This window comes from Corythoichthys intestinalis, chromosome 6, assembly GCF_030265065.1.
Source record: "Corythoichthys intestinalis isolate RoL2023-P3 chromosome 6, ASM3026506v1, whole genome shotgun sequence".
Classification (NCBI taxonomy): Eukaryota; Metazoa; Chordata; class Actinopteri; order Syngnathiformes; family Syngnathidae; genus Corythoichthys; species Corythoichthys intestinalis.
Window position 1 is genome coordinate 45,977,235 of NC_080400.1, and position 21,464 is coordinate 45,998,698.

At 40.0% G+C, this 21,464-nt stretch overlaps 1 protein-coding gene across 2 annotated transcripts in view; it reads right to left on the reverse strand.

Moving 5' to 3' along the window:
* Window positions 1-7,119: 7,119 nt before the first annotated feature.
* Window positions 7,120-21,464, reverse strand: part of LOC130917218 (gap junction delta-2 protein) — a 74,143-nt gene continuing 59,798 nt past the window's right edge. For both annotated transcript variants that reach the window (XM_057838380.1, XM_057838379.1), the window contains exon 3: window positions 7,120-10,436. In XM_057838380.1, coding sequence (XP_057694363.1) covers window positions 9,587-10,436 — 850 coding nt within the window. In that variant the 3' untranslated portion in view covers window positions 7,120-9,586. The remainder of the gene's footprint in view (window positions 10,437-21,464) is intronic.

Genomic DNA, 21,464 nt, shown 5'->3' on the forward strand with positions numbered 1-21,464 from the left:
TACAATTGAAGCTAAAGAGAGGATGGATGCTGCAACGAGACAATGATCTAAAACACAGAAGTAAATCAACTTCAGAACGGTTTCAGAAGAACAAAATACACGTTCTGGAGTGGCAAAGTGAAAGTCCAGACTTGAACCCCATTGAGATGCTGTTGCATGACCTAAAGACAGCGATTGATGCCAGACATCCCAGGAATCTGACTGAACTACAGCGGTTTTGGGGAGAAAAATGGAAGGAAGAATTACTCCTGATCGATGTGCCAGACTGATCTGGAGCTACAGGAAGCGTCTGGTTGAAGTTATTGCTGCCGGGGGTGGGGGGCACAAAATATTAAATGTTATGGTCCTCTTACTTATTTTCCTCCTTCTGTCATTGTTTGGATACTATCCTCATTAAAATATAAAAACCTATAAATGTTTGAGTGGTTTTTGTTAAAGCAGACAGTGTTTCTTCATCTCTGTGAGTTTGACAAAGATCCGATCACATTTGATGGTGATTTTATACAGAAATTTGAGAAATTCAAAAGGTTCAGATACTTTTTCATACCACTGTAGACAGGAATACTGTATAGATTTCCACATTGTCATTGCACTCATAGGCATGTACACACATATACTGTACATATACATATACACATACCAAGTATGAGGTAACATTCAAGGTTTAATTCAGTCTTTACATACAGAACATCAGTCAGAAATATACAGTAAACCTTTAAGGTTGTTCAGGTACAGTACACCTTAGAATCTATAGTCCAGGAGATTTTCACAAAGAGCACAAAAAATGTGTTTTGTATGTTCGATTCAATGTCACAGTTTTTAATCAAAGTTTGTAAAATTCTGTACGTGTTGCACAATATGGTCACAAAAATTATGCTCACATTTCAAGGGCTCGATTTGTTTTTAGCGTGTATTAGTCCTATAGAATATTAATTGACCTGTGTGATGCCAAATATTGGCCAAAGTTGTGATGTTTACACCCCTCACTATAAGAGAAGCCACTACTGTAGTGTGCATGCATGCATAATAGTGAAAATGGTGGTCCAGGTTCGTAGTAGTGGGTTGGGAGTATGCGGCATTGAGAAATACTTCATTTCCTTACTTTTACACGTGGACATCCAAAGTGAGAGTATTACAGGGGTGTTCAATTAATTCCATTGTGCCTGAAACTCCCACTCACTGTAATTAGACAAAGTAATCACCATTGTTACTCTAACAGATTAGTGAGCTGTGAACGCTGAAATGGATCTAATCTGGGCTACTTATGAAACTAGTGTTTTAAATGACTCTTTCTCTTTCCTCGAAATAAAATCTCAAATAGGCTATCTAGTTTTACGTATGAAAATGATAGGTTTTTATCACTCTAAAGTGAAATATAATTTATGTAAAATTATGGCTTTATTGAATTTGCATTTAAGTTAAAAGCCCTTGGATTTTAGGAGAGCTCATGGGCTGATACTCCTGTAGACTGGCAATGTAATTCCCAAGTTCATTTATAGCCACATTTTCACCAATGTGTTCAATTGAGTTCTGGTTGTCATAGTAAAATGTATTAGTATAAAGTACTAAATAATAAAGCAGTGACATATTTAACTTGCTTGTGTAATTACCATTAAAAAATGACTTGACACAGCAAAGCAAAGGGCAAAAATGGAGGGCAACCAGTGTTCAATGCCCACAGTTCCCTGGAATTGATCTCTGTTTATGACAAAAAGAATAGCTTTGTTTGGGAAAAGCCCATTCACTGTAATCATTACCTGAGTCTCTCTCAGACTCCTGCGTGTCAAGATCTGAACTTGAGATCAAATACCCAAATGCGGGTGAGGTTTTTTTTTTTTCTTAAGTGTGTTATGTCTTCACAACTTTCGATGATAGAAAAAAGCTGAACTTTGGGATTCTTTTGGCAGTGGAGTAACGTGTTAGCTGATTGCACCTCTGTGTTAATGACAAATGCTGATTTCCTGAGGAATCTGATTGTTTGTTAGTGAAATATAAAATAGGTCAAGTTTTTGTGTTAATAATTGTTAACAGTCAAGACTAAGAGCTTGATTTTAAGGATACCTGCTTTGTTAGTGTAAACGGGAAACAAATGATTGGGTCTACATTGATGTCTGTATTTTGGTGAAGTCTAACCTCAGTAGCACCAGTAGACCATAGGTCCATCATTATCTTTATTAGCCTCCCAAGTTTAAATGAAAAGTATGCTTACTTGATATTTTCTAGAAAAATGATTTTTGAATGAAAAGATCTGGATTTCCTGAGTGTGTCGGACTCAAACAATATATTTTTTCTATATAATCTCTCAGAAAATGTAGCTATACCCACATTATATTTTTAAAACTGTTTTTTTAATGAGATATTTGTGCTGGCATCCAAAACCTGGAATGTTGTGGTCTGGTTTGCATACCCATGATCCTGTATACCCTGTGTTTTGCTGGATCTATTGTCTTGTAAAGCAGAACCTCTTCAACTATATTTAAAGGTATTTTCATGTGCATCCTCAGATTGGGGTTATCAAAACCTTTGGGGAATCTGTTGAACTACAATCACTGAGTTGGTATCGTGTGTCTCTGTACTATCTGAATACCTCGGTCATTTATATACACACTTGGCATTGAGACGCAACAGCTTGCTAAAAAAACAAACAAAAAAGTCTTTCAAAGTTATTGTGGAAGAAAACAGAAACATGCTTAAACTACCCATTACACATGCAGTTAAAAAAAAAACATAAATTTTGCATATCACTTTGGCAAGGGAGGCAATATTTTTTCTTCTAGCTTTTTAGGCTCTCTACTCTTGATAATATGTGTAATCTTTTGATCTTTTACATACAAAGTTCCTTTTTTTTCACGTTACCACACAAAAAGAGCAACAGACAACAAAATGAACCCACAAGTCAAAAAGACAATCAAATGAGAACAAAAAAAGTTGCATAATTTCACACTGATAAATAGAAAAGTAGACTGTGGAGAGTAGTGGAATGTTGGAAGAAATTTGCCTGCTTCGGGTTGTGGTGGACTACTCATTTTTGTCAAAATGAGGGTTTGATAATGCACGCATTTTTCCTGTGTCTTCCTACAGTCGCACAATGATGGGATGTTAGAAAGCTGCATGTAAGTTCAACGTGTGTCTCCGCTATCCTCTAAAAATAGGTCTCACACCAGCACTGACCCGTGTTGTAGCGGTGAGATCAGTTGTGGGTAGTGACTGCGGAAGGCGCAGCGGAGAGTACAGGACATTGGCTTGGCCTTAAGGCTCAAGGTCAGTGGTAAGCCTTTTTCTGCAAGTGCAAGCTCTAACTGAGGAGGAAGCCAAGACGCAAAGTCTATTATTAGGCATTCTGGACTGTCGTGTCAGTGTATCTGCCCAGCACATACAGTGGAACACATCAATCCTGAACGGGGAGCATCGAAGATGCTCGGGAGAGTCTAAATCCGGGGATAATCACCTGAAAGAATCAGAGAGATTATGACAGTAGGTGGGAGTAGAGACGAGAGATTTGATGGGGATTTTGTCGGCTTCATCCTTTGTTCTTGTCACTGCAAGACTGACCGGAGCTTGTGCTTGTTGGCATGAGGATGCCATGTTATGCTATGACACATATTTCACATTGCAACAATAGCTCTAAACGCGCAGTCTGGATTTTTAGGGATTTTGGACGAAGGGTGCTAACTTCTGTTGTTGTTAAAATGAACTTTATATCAACTGACATTATTCTACTAGATGAGTACAGAAAAAATATGAGAATACACCTGTTGAATAGCTCCATGTTTACGTTCTAGCAAAACTCAATAGTGTAAACTGTAAAATCAATGCAAAGGTCAGGTCAGGTATAAAATAAAGGATCAGTTTGGCTCCAATTCATGACGCAAGGACCAAACAAAGAAAAATAAAGAAAAAAATAGGCCTACAAGAAAAAAATTGTAATTTCACAAGATTAAAGTCGTATTACAGTGGTACCTCAACATGCGTTCGCTATGACACATGATCTTTTCAACATCTGATGTAAAATTTGACTCACCATTTCTTTCTACAGCCGATGAAATGCTCGAAATACGACGATTTATGACAGCGTCACAATTTCATTGTTTTCCCGCAAGACGGACGCACGGCTGAGAAAATCAACATGGGTTCCAAGGATGTTAAAGCAGATGGTGAAAAAAGAAAAAAAGGTGCGGCTTACACATTGAAATGAAGATGGAAATAATAGAAAAATATGAGTGTAGGGCGCGCCGCCGTGGACTGCTTGACAATGCTCATCCGATCTCCGTTCGCCAGTCTTTATAAGTTAAAGTGACAATTATTATTGTGGTACCATTGCCAAAAAGATCGCCAGCTTTGTCAGGTTTTTAATAATTTATTTCAGAACTTTTGCAACACAACACGCCAACTGTCCGCCGCAGTTGACGCTAGCAACAACAGGACGTTAAAAGAGAAGGTAAATCTCAACTGCACTCTCTCTCACTCGTCAGCCACGCGGTGCGTTCAGGTACACCATGCAAAATACATCTGCCACATTAGAACCCGAATTGTTACATCATTAGAGGTATTATTATTATTATTACTATTATTATATTATTACTCCGATTTTTATTCATTATTTATTTGTTTTGTTCTTTGTAATTGCTATTTGTAATATTAACAGCAGTATTTATTAAGGGTTAGGGTTAGTTAGTAGTTTTTGGGCTATTCAGCGAATTAATGGAATAATGTATTCTTATGGGAAAATCCTGCTCGACATACGTCCATTTTGACTTACAAACGAGATCCTGGAACGAATTAACTTCGTATGTAGCGGTACCACTGTATTAAGTAACTTTATGACATGTCGCCGCCTTCATGAAAATGAAGTTGTAATTTTATAACGCTGTCGGCAGCTTGTAATATACCTCCATCCACATTATGTGAGGTCGATTAGCAAAACATCATGACAATTGTCATGACTGCTTAAGACACAACCAGCAATTGGGTGATGACGTAACAATAAGTTGAAATATTACGATTTAAATGGCAATATCACAAGAATACAGTAAAGATCTCGTAATTTTACAACTTTATTCTTGTTGGCCTAATTTGTTCTTTTTTTGTGTGACCCTATTACGCCGTCTTAACAATAAGTGTTTTGTGCTTTCTCCCCAAATTATTGTGTACGGCTTGAAATTTACAGACACGGTCTTGTATCAGAGCCTAGTAGACCTACGGAGGAGCCTTGGATGTAGACTGTCTAATAAGGCTGCACGCTTCTAAATTCATATAGAACTTTGGAGTTTGATCTGCCATTATGCATGATACTGCTCCAATGAGGCAGTATCAAAGAATAGACTATGTGCGTGTTTAGATTTTTCTTTGGCTTTTTAGCAACACTCAGTCCAAAGTCACATTTAACGAGACACGTGGAGACACGTTACTTCTATGAATCAAATTTGATGTGAGAGGAAAAGGAACTATACATCCGGACTTATAAAAGTCATTCAAAGCAAAAACACTCCTGGGTCTCCATACAATACACATAATCACTTCTTACCAATGTGTAGGCAGTGTTTTGATTTTTCGGTGGATTTCTTTCATTTTGATTATTTTTTAAGATAAATATGCAAAATGTAGCAGGGACTGAAATAATATGCAACAGTGTAAACGTTTCCTCAAAATATTTGACATGAGGTCTTGTGCTTAGTACTTATCAAGTGTTAAACGCGTCCTTAAGTTGTTACATAAAATAATTAATAACGTAAAGCACCAGGCAATGTTCTTGTTTGCTGAGTTGTCTGCACCCACCAGGACTTAATTGCGCCACTGCTTGATGCATATTCATATGAAATAAGGACAACAGAAAGTATTCAAGCTCATTGTGTGTTTTTCCACAACTGTAGGCTAAATAACAATATAAAAACACTTAAGATTAAGATTAATGACTGAATCCTCCTTATATCTTGTTTCATAGGCTCAGTGTGATAGCCGTGTATGTTTGTAAAAGAACATTTAATTCCATCCAAGTGATTTACCTTGTTAGGGCTACGAGTGAATTGGAATGTAATCCCATCTGACTTTGGGCCACCCTGGACTGGTCGCACGTCAATCACAGGGCACATAGAGGCAAACAACTATTCATACTCACATTCACACCTATGGGTAATTTGTAGTTGTCAATTGAGCTAAAGTGCATGTTTTGGAATGCGGGAATAAGCAGTCAATGAACAAAAGCAATACAAGCCACTTCCAGAACCTGTTGACCGTCTGGCAATTGAGCTACGCCTTACTCCACCATACTGCTCCGTTTACTGTCATTTCGCAATCAAAATTCCTTCAGTCTACCACTCTCCCACTTGTCTTTATAAATCAAGGTGCAACACTTTCAAATGCCCCCCCCACCCCCAAAAGCTTTCATCGTTCACTTTTACTAGTCTTTTACATTGCATGCATGCTGATATCCACTCAGGAGATCACTGCACAATAAAAACTCTCAAAATAAAACTACAACTCATTGGGTTACACAGCTTGAGCATTCAATAACATTGCATCATGTAAACATGCCTTTTTCACATGGCTCACAGGCCTTATAGTTGCCTTAAGCTGTGCAGCTGATTTTTGAAAAAGCAAATCAAGGCTTCCTATGGAAAAACAAGCACATTAAGTTTGACTGTTGCATTTTAAATGCCAAAAAATGGCTTCAATGAGAGAGATTAAAAGCATTGCATATAACAAAATGATTTGCAAATCCTCATGAAGTTGACAAAGCTCAAAATCCCTCCCCTATGCCGACAATTTCAATAGTGAAAAACGATAGACAAAAATAAGAACAAACAAACATCATACATTTAAAAAAGCATGTGATTTCTCAAATATCCCACTCAGAAAGATAAATAAATCTATTTGAATATAAAGTCATGTGAAAACATTAGGACACCCCATTAAATATTCAGTTCTTTATTAAGAAATGTTCACTTATCAATGTCTGATCTTGTTTTTCTTTATTACTGGAAAAGAAAGTGTTTTAGTTGCAGATAAACAACAAAAAATTAACATTGTTTTACTCATAAAACCAAAAATATCAACAAAAATGCATATTCTAACTGAGGAAAAAGTTAGGACACCCTACAACCTAATACCTAGTGTTATCCCCTTTGCTTTTTGTAGCCATCTACCAGTCTTTCGGCATCGGTCTGAAGAAAGTTTGCTCCTCAAGGCAGAATACTTTCAACAGTGACTGACTGTTGAACTGAGAGAAAACAGCATGGTGAAATCAAACGAGCTTTCTGAGGCCTTCAGAAAGAAAATTGTAGACGCTTATGAGTCTGGTAAGGGATTTTAAAAGATCTCAAAAGAATATAAAATCTGCCATTCCACTGTCCGGAAAATAGTCTACAAGTGGAGGACATTCAAAACAACTGCCAAGATGCCCAGGTCTGGCCGTCCAAGCAAGTTCACCCCGAGAGGAGACAGCAAGATGCTAAAAGAAGTCTCCAAAAACCCTCAAATGTAATCACGGGACGCACAGCAGGCTTTTACTACTGTTGATGTGAAAATGCATGCCTCTACAATCAGAAAGACACTACACAAATTTAAGATTCATGGGATGTGTGTGTGGAGGAAACCTTTGCTCTCCAAAAAAGACCATCAAGGCCAGAGTGAAAATTGCCAGAGTGAATATAGACAAAGACCAGGACTTCTGGAATAATGTTCTTTGGGCAGATTCATCTAAAATTGAATTATTTGGACTCCAGAACAGAGGACATGTTTGGCTATGAAGCATGGAGGTGGAAGTCTCATGGTTTGGGGATGATTTGCTGCATCAGGACCTGGCCAGCTCACTATCATATAATCCACCATGAATTCTATCGTGTATCAGAGGGTGCTTGAGAAACATGTAAGATCATCTGTGAAAAAATTAAAGATGAAGCAAAACTGGACCCTGCAACATAACAATGACCCAAAACATACCAGTAAATCTACCAAGGACTGGTTGAAAACAAATGGAGAGTCCTGGAATGGCTGAGTCAAAGCCCTGATCTTAATCACATTGAGATGATGTTGGGTGACGGGCTGTACATGCAAGAACCCCCTCAAACATTTTACAGCTGTATTCTGCGTTAATGAGTGGGGCAAACTTTCTTCAGACCGATGTCAAAGACTGGCAGATGGCTACAAAAAGTGTCTCACTGAAGTTATTTCAGCAAAAGGGGGTAATACTAGCTATTAGGTTGTTTGGGGTCCTAACTTTTTCCTTTTTTGCATTTTTGTTATTATTTTTGGTTTAATGACTAAAACAATGTTAATGTTTGTTGTTTACCTGCAACTAAATCACTTTCTTTTACAGTAATAAAGAAAAACAAGAGCAGACATTGATATGTGAAAATTTCTTAATAAAGAACTGAATATTTAATGGTGTGTCCTATTTATTTCACATGACTGTACTCTAAATGGATCACTCACACCGTATACTCTATTCATCTTTTCAATGATAAATTGGTCTCTCAATGATGGCACCATTGTGTTCGAAAATCACAATTAGAACACATTATGATATATTTGATATAATTCATTTGAAGTCCTCAACTTTTCGTTTGTTCGCTTTTCCCACTTGTCCTCTCCTGTGACCAGCAGCACGCCAGAATGCTGCTTGGATGAACGTTTGGTTTGTGCTTTGGGAGAGACAAACATTTACACACCACATCCATGTGTTCATTAGTTCCTCTCCAACATCTACGTAGAAGGAGAGCAGCGAGGGTCATTACTGTCGTCCGAAGCCCCCCAGGCTCTACATAGCTGCCAACTCTGGTGTGCGAGCAAGCGAGAGATAGAGAGGAGGAGCGGGTTGGAAAAAATGTGTGGTACAAGCTATGTTTGTGTTAAAATAATATTTTGCCAAGAGACAAAACATAAACACCATCACTCTTCTGTGCTTGGATTTGGCTGGGATGAGGGTGACGATGATCAGAAGCAGCTCTTTCTCGCTTGGCTTCACTTTCAGCCGCGGGAGGAAACGATTTAAGTGACCGAGCCGTGTTCCCTCTCTTCCCCTCAGTGAGGTTTTCCCAGTGTGTTGGCTATCCCTCACCTAGTTGCTCACACGTCCAAGCTAGCCTCCTTTCTCCTGTCGTGCCTCTGACAGGTCTTCCGTTGCTTCTTTTGTGCTGTTGCTGCTCATCCTCCCTGTCCCATCCCCTTTTTTTCAGTTCAGTTGACACAGTCCAGAAAAGCACCATGGGATGCATCAACAGACTCATATAACATAAAACAGCATCTTTTGGTTGCTCCTTATCCAGCCCTGTGAGGATCTGTCTCTCCCAGGTAAAGAGGGAGGATGGAGTTTATCGTAAAAAAAACAACAAAAAAAACCAATGGCAGTTAGAATACCTCTCAAAAATGAGATTAAAATATGTTCATCACAAATACTGTCTTTTGGAGTCCGAAGATTTCCGTCTCGGCTTATCGAGTAACAAAGATGCACACTTGGTCGTCATTCCATCATCACATAAAGTAATTCACCCGGTTTGACCTTTGAAGTATCTTCATTGCACTAAAATCATAATTACTTCATTTTCACACTTGCACATTCACCCAACTCCTCTTCCTCTACTCTTCATCATCAGACGTAGGCTGACTCACTGGACTGTGTGCGCCCCAGGTTGGGTGGTTGGGACAGATGCGCCATGTCTTTCTTCCTGATCTCACAAATGGATTTCCTGCGGGCCTGGACGCCCCTGATGGCCGCTTTAATCTTGCGCCAACCCAGATGGTTGAGCTCGGCCAGGTTGAGCACCACGCAAATGCCGCTCACCGCGAACATAAAAACCAGGAAAACTGTTTTTTCTGTGGGTCGTGACACATAGCACTCCACTTCCTTCAGACATGGGTAGCGGTCACATTCGAAAATGCCAGGCACGCTGAAGCCGTAGAGGAAGTACTGGCCTGCCAAAAATCCAATCTCGAGTGCATTTCGGAACACAACTTGAATGATGTAAAAACGAGAGATCCCTTCCTGTCGACGTACTTTGGAGCTCTTTCCGTGCGTGAGGCCTCGCGGGGCGTTAGGGATCTCCTTCACTTCAAGGCAGTCAGGTTCTTCTTTGCCTCCGCCGCCATCGGCGCCGTGCTGAACTAAAATTCCGTTAATGTTGCGGAGCTTCCGTGCTCCGTCCCTTCCTCCGTAGTCCCGCTCCATTATGGGATAGAGGAAGGAGTAGCGTCGGTCTCTCTGTTTGGCCGACTGGTGGACCGAGTAGGTGATGAAGCAGAGGCTTGGTGTGCACACCAGTATGATCTGGAATACCCAGTACCGTATGTGGGAAATGGGAAAGGCCTTGTCATAGCATGCCTGGTTGCAACCCGGCTGCAGGGTGTTACATATGAACATGGTCTGCTCATCCTCATACACCGTCTCGCCTACGATAGCCACGATCAGGATGCGAAAGATCACAACCACCGTCAGCAGGATCCTAAAAGAGAATGGGAAAAAACAGAAATAACAAAATCAGTGACTTGCATGATCAAACATTAGGAGCTTAGTTTACTGAAGAGAAATAACAGAGCACTAGAAAATAATTTAAATATTCCATTGCCAGACTGTGACAGATAACAGCAATATTTGTCATCATGTGTGTTTGATGGAATACAGAACAGTGTGTCCAGTTTACTATGTGGCTCCATCCTTCAACTCTCCTATAGTCCAATAACATCAGTAAGTTTTTATAGAATCTCAACTATAAGTGTAATTACTAACAACTACTCATTACCACTATGGTATGCAACAACAGATTTATCACTCCTTTTGTTCATTTTGGAGCACAAGTAGAAGGTAACTAGACCAGCATACAGACAATGATAAAGACCTAGCTGAGATGGGCAGGGCATGTTGGTTGAATGAAGAACAATAGGTTGCCAAAGCACATCATATACTCAGAGATGGAGGATGGCAAACGCACTCAAGGTGGGCAGAAGAAGCGCTATAAAGACATTTTCTGTTACTGCCTCTAAAAGTGCAACATTGGTGCTAATATCTTGGAACACCAAGCTAGCGGCAGGAACATCTGGAGAATCACTATCCACCGGGGAGTCATTTTGTTTGAATAACTGAGAAAAAAAATAAACATGACGAGAAAAGAGCAGCCTGGAAAGCTTGTCAAAGCACCACGGACAATACAACAGATGCCGCTAATCAACATATTTTTCCGCAATGTCAGAAGGTGTGCCGTTGGCAGATCGGACTTGTTAGCCATCTAAGAACACACAACTAGGCCGAAATGCAAGCAGACATCATACTCGAATACCGAGGAATTGCAAACAACGACGAGAACATGGCTAAGATCTTGCAAAAGACTGTGTGGTTCCAAAATCCCAAATAAACTTTAATCAGTTGTGTCTTTTCCTCATTCATAATGATTGTGCGCTATAAAAATAAGATACAGCACCCATGTCTAGTTATCTATGGTAACATTTTCTAGAGTTTGATGCTTTGTTTTGTTAAAATTCAGTAGTTTTCAAACATTTTAGAAAATGTACCCCCTTTAAAATGATTTCACAGCACCTCCTGTTCCACTAAATAACTTATTTTATGGGGTGGATGTGGATTCCTTAATGTTCAATGTAATGCAAATTATTCAGTTATGTATCCCACTTATTAAAAAAACAACAACAACAAAACAACTGATGCCCCATACCCATTAAAAATGATCACTCAATACCTGTTGCCACACATAAAAGTCAATCCCAGTTAAAGTGTTCAATATTGTTGCTTTGTTTTAACCCCCAAAATGGAAATTTTTAACACAGGAAACAAATTTAATTATCAACATTGTTCACAATGCAATCACATCGAAAGACTAAATGATTGAAATGCATTTTCATTTAACCTGCAAGTTTCCCACGAACAACATCCATCTATCCATTTTCTTTAAAGCATATCCTAATTAAGGTTACGTGTGATTGACTTTTTGCAAAACACTCCCCACCCCCGCATGTATACACAACCAAAAACTATAAGTGAAAACGGGCAGAGCATTCAAGCACAATTTCTAGTATGCATTTGTATTTTTAAATCCAAAATTGGAGGGAAGATCTTGACTGACTTGTGACCTACTCTCCAACTGCTTTGATATGTCACATACATATGAATGGAAAAAATACAAAACAAACAAACAAAAATAAAAATCCGAAAAAAGGTCAAGCAATTACTCAGTGAGGGGTTGGGGACTGAGAAGGCTGAGAAGCCAGGGATAAAGAAAACGGAAAGCACTGCCCATGATAAAAAGCGACACCCTGTCATTCCTTGGCCACAGTTCATCCTGATGAAAACCAGAGAAGAAAAATTGGATTCATCAGCCGGATAAAAAATAATGCCACAAAATGTGCATGCATGGGCAATCCCATGACTCATGCATGCTTTGTTTTTCTTTCTTTTGTTTTGTTTTCAGTGCAGCTGTCAAAGTGTTATGTTGAACAGTGCCCAAAGTAAACAGAACAGAACGAAGGGACAGTGCAATGAAAATTGTACATTGAAGAAAATTAACATGAGACGAGTGCAGTACGTGGTTCATAATGACACATACTGTATGTGCATCCTTAGACATGCAATGTTACTTACTGACCCTGTAAATTGACTTTTGAGAATTTTTGTAAATACATCTGTTTTATGATTCTGGAAAAGTGCACAAAGATAAAGAATAAATTCAGTGCTGAATTGTTGAAATATAACTTTAAACAGCCTATTTTTTGGGTGATTTTTATGTACTTTGTGATTTTATTCTTTCAAATTTGACAGGCTTGTTGAAGACAGTCTTTGTGGTGTGTCAAATTAATAGGACATTTAGCTTTTCACTGCAAATATGTGACACACCAGGCAGTTAGACTAGGTTCATACCACAGGTCTTAATGCACGAATCCGATTGTTTCGTGTTTTTCCAACTTCAGTGAGTCATAAACTGACATTCTGAACGGGAAAAGTTGCATAAAAGTGGACCATTTCAAATCCGATCTAGGTCACTTTCGTATGAGGTTAAAATCCGATCTGGGCCACATTTTTCCAGAATGTGGCTGCGGTCGGAACTGTCAAGTGAAACTGGCAAGTTCCAAATCGGAATCCATGCAGCAAAGAGAGAGAGAGGCAGGGCGCTACGGTAGCGGTGTAGCTGTGCATTAGTGTTAGCACCAAGCATGAACGCAGCTTTTGGGCAAAGGGTGGGCAGTCAGAAAAAAATAAAATGGGTTGAGGATAAGCCTGAGAATGCTCGGTTTTCTCTCTGCTCCAAATGAGTAATATTTCAAGATTCCTTACACGAGTGTGTGTGTGCGTCATGTGTAGTCATTTGTTTCGATGCTCCTGCGCATGCGGGTCAGTTTGCTCAGCGCATCTCGGACTGCGAATTAGTACGCATGCGTGATACTTGAACAGGCTCAATGGACAAAGGCAGTCTGAACAGGCACGCCAAAAAAATAGAATTGACAAAAGCAATTGAATTGTGCATTAAGACCTGCAGTATGAACCTAGGCTTAGATTGTCATTCAGGGTCTTCGGGGGGGCTGGGACGGGTCTGTTCCTGACTAGCCCCTTTGATTTTAATGCATCATGCATAAACAAATTTTGGGTGATTGGGGTCGGCAGAGGTGGTGGGGGTACACTTGGACATTTGTCTGCCTATCTTCTGCCTCATCTCACCAGCACCTCTTTTAATTCCCCACATACATTATAATCCTTTAGGGGAACTACGAGATGGTGTGGGGACATCAGACAGCAGAGAAGCAGGTCCCCGTTGTTGTCCCGCTGCTCCCTGGCCAGACTCTCTTATTTTATTGCATACACTGCACTGCCCTCCCCAAACGGTTCAAAGACGGGTTTCTGGTTAATGGTTGTCAGTTGAGAACCTCGCAACTAAAATAATAGGGTGGTAGGTGGGTCCTACTTGCGGACTGGCGGTAGGTGTGGGGGTGTGGTCTTGCGCCCCATTGTCGTTTTCCCGAAAGCTGGTTGGGGGTGACTTGAGCTCTTTCACACACATATCTTGGTAAATTCCCGTGTAAGGTGACTTTAGATTTACTCATTTGCTTTCACAAATGGAGAGATATCCCGGGAATGACCTGTGTTGGACACTTTTACAAACTTGTCCCGTTTTGCCGACACGGCGCTCTCTGTGCGAGGAGTGCTGCTGGTGCGATTTTATAACCCGGACATTATGTCATTTTTGGTCAGCATCAGCTGTCACATTCTGCTGGTCAGATCCTGTTTTGCTACAGTGCCGGTTGTGGGAGCGTTCCCGACGTCATACCTGCAGCCAATTCAAGCTCATTAAGAATGTATTTAAGCCCAGGCGATTCAAGAGAAAGGTGTCAATTTGACCGGCACCATTCGACACCTTGTACTCTTGAATTTCATGCGTTTGCTAGCTTGTTCGTCTGTAGATATGCCCTTGTTTTGAAATCCCCTATATTGTGCAGGTATTTGAGTGTATTTGTTTTGTTGTCTTATCGGCTCTATGCCTACCGCTTAGGTTAGTATTATTGAACCCCGTCGACCTACTGTCATGGACCCATTGTTATTCCCCCTTATTCCCCGTGTATTTTTGTTTGTATTTAATAAACCCTTAAACGCATGCCTCTGTTGCATTCTGCTTTGAGATACAACCTTGTTTCCGCAGTTGCTGACTTTATTCTTTCGCTCTAATCCAGTAGCAATTTCATTTCATTATGTTTTCAGTTTAGTTTTGCTATTTCCAGTTTGCCATATTGATAATTGCGATGTTTGTTTACCGCTTTTCGTCTCACTGCAAAGAAAGAGGAAATGACCATCGGCCCACCATGATATTTACGTCATCAGCCATCGTGCTGTGACCCAGGAATTCAGTGCTTGCTTTCACACACACTACTTCCTATTAGGGATGGGAATCGAAATCCGATTCCAATTCGGAACCGGTTCCGAGTGTTTGGAGGCCTCGACATCACAATGAAAAAGCCTTAACGATCCCTTTAACGATCCCTAAATATGCATATTGCGTCGTGACTGTCTTGTTGTCCAGACGCATCAAACTAGCATGGCGCCAAGAACCACTCGCTCCAAAGTTTGGCTACACTTCACCAGGAAAAAGGGTGAAAATGAAAGGTTACGATAGTTTAGCACGAGCATTGCCGCCATAAACATAACAATGACAGCACGTAGGTTCGAACGCTCGAAAGTGTGTCTTCACTTCACGAGGAAAAATTACAACAAAGCGACTTGCAGTCATTGCGAGATGGAAATAACTGCATCGGGAGGGAATAGACTGCACTGTCCTCACCGAGATGCTAAGGCTCAGTCCTGGCTATACAGCTAGCTAAACTCCCAAATGACGATGCAGAAGACGTTGGTATAATTTGCTGACTTTATTCAACCATCACTTGAAACTAAAAATAGAAATGAAACAAATCAATTTCGTCCCCAATAACAAACAGGTTTGCATCAACGTAAATCAGCGATGATTAGCTGCTAACACAGTAACAACAATTAGTTAGCATGCGTTCGCTAGCATTAGCACATCGTTTAAACCACTACACAACTGGATTTAAGTGTCCGATCGCGAGTGGAAACACACAACAACAACACAGAAGATGATACATACAGGTGTTGGCGCTGTAGATATTTTACAAACATTAACAAAGAACGTAGGCTCGTGGCAGAGTTTCCCTTTCTCACTAACTCGTTCACTCGCTTGGATGCGGCATTTCTTCTTCTTTGCGTGTAAGCGCGATCTTCTTCGCGTGAGGAAGCGCAAGGGCGCCACCACTTGAGCGTGAAAGCACCATAAAAACTAAAAGGCATGCTTTTCAATATACTGGTAAATAAAAACAGGGGTCCCCAAACTACGGCCTGCAGCTCCATATTTGGTCTTGCCCCCTGAACAATTCCAGAGAGCATTTTGAATTTTTTTTTTTTTTTTCTCCCTCAGTAGTGTTATTTATTTCCTGGCCTTTTTCAGTGAATAACTCAGAGAGGGTAATTTGGTTATTATCTATGTAATTAATAGTGCTATTATTATATATTATTATTATATTATATTATATTATTATTTTTATTTTATTTTATTTTGCTCCGTGAAGAATCCACAGAGGGTTATTTGATTGTGGCTTTCTGAAAAACAATAATTTTTTTACATTTATGCACTCCTGCAATCGTCACACTTTTTCTGTTACAAACTGACCCCGGCTTCTCATCAGAGAAGGGAAAAGTTATTTGGCCCTCACAGGAAAAAGTTTGGGGACCTTGCCAAAGGCAGAACAATGACCTATATGCCAAAATATACCAATATTTTTTATTCCTATTAGAAAAATGTTTCAGTAAAATGCTACACATTCTTGTGCATTTGCCACTTATTGCCACAGTTAACATTGAGGCTTTGGGCCTCTTTTGACCTCGTTGTGAGTTTGTAAGGTTGTGACTTCTGATTAAACAAACTTGATGCCAATCAAAATGTTTGTTCTTCTTTTTCCCGAAATTAGAATCGAAAAGAGAATCGATAAAGAATTGAATCGTTAAGCAATATCCATAATGTAATCGTAATCGTAAAAATCGTATCGATTCCCATCCCTACTTCCTATGAAAGTCCCGGATATTCTACTAAGACGCGACTCAGTAAATTGCCATCTCCGTGTCAGTCGACACGGGAAATTGCTTTCGCACATCAGGGCTACACGTTGAAATCCCGGGATTTAAACAGTGTTTAGGTGTGTGTGAAAGGGGCTTTGGATGAGCCGGGGGACTGCCCTGTGTCCCGGGGGGCAGATGGTAAAACATCGGTGAGGACTGTGGGCGGGAAGGCGCGCCGTGCCTACTCCCCCCAAGATGTGTGGTGCAGCACTGGGCCCATCCCATCCTATCCTATTCTCACTCATACTCACACGTGATTTGTCCTGATACTGGGTCCCCTACTACATGTTACAAACACTGCTTGCGAACACCTCTTTCCCTGTCACACTTCCATCTGACCTGTCCTCTCTCTTCTCGTTCTTAGGCTACTCGACGTGTCCCCTCCTCCAATGGTGTCTTCTAGTAAGAGTAGTCACATCGAGATAATGCTACTTACTTATTTTAGGTAGCATGTACTGTATATTCAATCCTGTTTTTTGTATGACTGCTCCCACTCTTCTTTCTTTCTCCCTGTCCCCCAATACCATTTTCTGTCCTGCTGCGTTTCGGAATAAAAAAGATTATATAAGCAACGACAATTGGAGTACACCAAACTCCCATGTGGCACATTAAAAATGTTTCAACATAACATGACACTAGCAGCTTTCTAGCAGCTGACATCAGCATGTCGAGCAGCTGAACAGGACAGGTTATTAAAAAAAAAAAAAAAAAAGGGAAATGTTGCTTTTCACTTTACAGAGACTTTAATTGTATGAATGAATCTCTGACTTTTATGTAAGCTTCTGGATGTCCTTATTAGCATGTGCATGTTGTGCTCAGTTGCCATAATTTTATGTGTACCTGCATGATGGTAAACATACAGCACAAATTAGTAGACAAAGCTAAATTTTAGTCCTCTCTCTTCATGTTCCATTCCAGTAAATTACTTTTTTTTTTGTTATTCTCTTCCTTTTCATCTCTCATTCATTTTTCAGATGAAAGACTCCAACAAACAGCAATTCGACAACAAGCTTTTTGCTTTCTGCTGCTTGTGTGTGGATGTTGGCTGTCTCACTCTAGTTGTACTGTAGGTCTAAAAGCAGACTGCAGACCTGGATACTTGTGTTGATTGATTGTTGCCTTAAAATTCAAGTCCACATAAGATCAACTCTCACTAATCACCACCATTTATTTTAATGAGAATCCCATAAATAACATTAAGATGGATTGCTCTCATTACTCTGTGTGATTCAAAGTGCACTGCATTAAATAGCCTATCAAACCTGACCTCATTACATTAGTCATGAATTTATGAGTATTGTGTGCATACAAGTAAATGGACCATAACATTTACAGGCATTGAAATGAGTTGGGAAGTTGCTTCATCAACATGACCTGGTATGTAAATTAATAACATTTAAAAAAAATATATATCTTAAATGCAGATTTTTCTTCTGCAACAGGTAACTCATGAACCTTAATTGTTCTTGTTCTGACCATTTTGTGTGCCTTGTTTAAGGCGCTATCTCTGCTATGCGCACCTTGGCCTCTAAAAGGCAATGTGGTGCACGTATGCAGACAACACACATACGTTAAAAGCCAAGACGAGGAAAGTCACTTTTGAGCTGCATGAAGTTGTTCACAGAAATTGTTTTTCAGAGATTAGGAAGAATATGTGCCAGTAGGAATTTTTACATTATCTGTGAAACATATGTGTAAATGTTTATTGTAAATTACTCTGATATGTTACTAATGCATGCTTAGTGCTAGTTTTTGTTAGCTTGTAAATATTATTTTACATTAATGGCATTACATGGTATGAAGATGGCAATACATACAAAAAAAACATTTTAAATGGTAAATGTTTCATTTTACATTAAAAATGCAAAAAGATTAACAAGATCATACAGAACAAAAACAAAACAAACCATGGTACATTAGCCTATGAGCTTTTTGGCTTGTCAACATGCAGGTTGGCAAAATCCAGCATCACCTTTTAGTTATTTACACAAGTGCTCAAATGTGTTATTATGTTTAAACCTACAGTGGTCAAAGGAAAGTACCCTGTCCCTACAGTGAAACATAGAGGACATTCTGTTATACTGTCAGTCTGCGTAGCTGCATTTGTTACCCCAGTAACACACAAGGCACATCTACGGCGCGTCAGCGATGCCGGCGCGTCAACGCACCAATGACGCTCGGGCTCGGCGTCAATTTCCATAGGATACGTTTTACGAGCAGACCATCTTTGGAGTGGCTCGATCGGTTCACGCGGGGATTGCAACATCGCGCGAGAGTAATGGGTATTTAAGGATAATAATACCACAACCATTTGCCTTTCAGACCCCGCATATTGGTCAGTTTTCTTTCTAAAAAATCATTGACAATTACAAAATGTGATATGATTTGCCCGAAGGAACCGAAGAAGAAGACAAAGGCGGATGAGATGAAGCATATGCTTATCAGTTTCCCGTCCCCCATACAACTAAAGACGCACATTCAAGCATGGAACATACATTAAACTGTACAATAACACAATCAGCAATCTGAGTTTAGTAACTTAGCGTCCAGTCAAGCAGCTCAATTAATTTCAGGGTGTACAAGGTTATGGATTAGTCATGTCAATGTCAAGTCATTTTTGCATGTTTGCTGTGAAACATTTTGTTGTGGCTATGTGTGTGGCAAAAGTGATTATGTGTTATCACAGCTGGTGTGAGTAGCGGCAACAATTGGCGCACACAAAGGTCACTGTAACAGTTTCATCCGACATGAATGTATAAAATCACACAACATGCTGTACATATTTTATCCCAAGATTATTGTCTCCACAACGAAAACATGCTAATTATTCATTTTATACAGTATCTTTTCCATATACTAGACATTTGAATCAGGAGCTCGGCAGACACAGCAGATAATTATGTTTTTACAATTGGGGATTAGGAGCTTAATTGTAATACATTCCAGGAGATTGTCAATCATAATTGCAACACCCCCCCCCCCCTTAGATGCCCGATTTATTCGTGTCATGTTATGTCCGTACAAATTAAAGTCAGAGCCTTTGTTATCTTTAGTAGATAATCCTTAGTGTGTTCGGGATTCTTGTAGAGACTCCTGTCGTTGATAGGTTTCAGCTTACCGTCCACATTCACGAGTTGTTATACTTGTCCGCTGCGTAGTATTTACAGTTATCCAGCTATTATAGTCAGCTGATCAAGACTCGTGACAGCTGTTATCTTCATATCTTGCGTCTTGACAAGGATCCTGCAATCCGAGACCCAGGTGTCGGCTATTTTCCCAGCTTTCTTGAGTTGACGTGCTTTTCTTGCAATTTCGGCATATCGGCGAGTCAAGTTGTAATTCAAAAAAATCTTCGCTGGTTAAGCAGGGCAGTCTTGGTCTTGTGGTCTGCCAGCTTCATGAGCACCGTCGCCGGTCCTCTCCCCCCAGATGGGAGCAGAAGACAGCGACGGATGTCCAGCGGTTCCATGTTTATTCTATACTCTTTCAGCTTAGCAATTGCCAGTTGCGCCACTGAATCAAGCCAGTCAAGGAGACCTCCAACTTCTATAAGGAGGTCTTTATTTCATCCGAGTCTCCAGGTTTCAAATTCTTTGGAGCCATACTGGGAGTCGAGCTTGCTGGCCCTAAGTGCTTATCGGTTAAGATAAGAGAGCGCTTCAGGAGCTCAGAGTCCGTCTGTACGCTTTGAAGGCTGAGTAGTGAATCAGCGAAAAGAGAAAGAAAAAAGAAGTCCTGTGCTTAAGAGAAAAGCAATCCCAGTGACAACGATTTTAACATGTATTTTACAAATGAAATGCCTCAATGAATCATTTTGTTTCTTATGAAAGGTTTTCAAAAGCTTTATTGATGGATTTTCTCAGGCTAAAGCGCCACACAGAAATTAATGAATTTAATTGTGTAAGCAGGATTTGTGTATTATTCTTATTATTCAATTACAAGTGTTTTGGCTCATTTCAATTTATTTTATTTATATGGGCTATTATTTATTTTAGTGTATGTTTTACAAATGTGCTGTACTCGAAAAGTAAGGATTACAATTGCATATAATTTTGAAATCGAGAATCGAATTTTTATACGTGCTGTACTCGAAAAGTAGGGATTACAATTGCATATTATTTTGAAAATCGAGAATCGAATTTTTACACGAGTGACTTCCGGTCTGCCCGATCCTACCTAGTAGTATTGACGCAGGAGGGTCGCGTCTCTCGTCAAATAATAAACTCTGCCAGTCTTTTCACGTGCGACGCGTTGAACCGCTTCGAGGACGCGTCTAAAACGCGGCTGCACTGCGACTGGTGTCCATTGGCTGATTGACTTTAACGGCCGCGTGTCACTGCATTGACACGGCGGCGAAGTTGTCGCACAGTAGATGTGCCTAGTGTTCCACCGGGTTGACAGGGCAAATTTTGGGAAACAAAATATTCAGCTAAAGGCACATATATTTACAGTGTTACCGTCACATACGAATTTGTTCCAGGACCTTGTTTGTAAGGCGAAATGGTCGTATGTCGAGCAGGATTTTCCCATAGAATACATTATAATTCCATTAATTCGTTCCACAGCCCAAAAACCTACACTAAATCCTTAATAAATACTGCTGGTACTGTTACAAATGGCAATTACACATAGCAAAACACATAAATTATATATAAAAATCGGAATAATAATAAAATTATTTCCTGTAATAATATAATGATTCGGGTTCTAATGTGGCGGACGTTTTTTTTTTTGTACCTGAACGCACCGCGTGACTGACGTGACAGAGAGAGGAGCGATGCGGTTGAGTTTTCCTTTCGATGTTTTCTTGAGTAGACCGTCAATTGCGGCGGACAGTAGGCATTTTGTGTTGGAT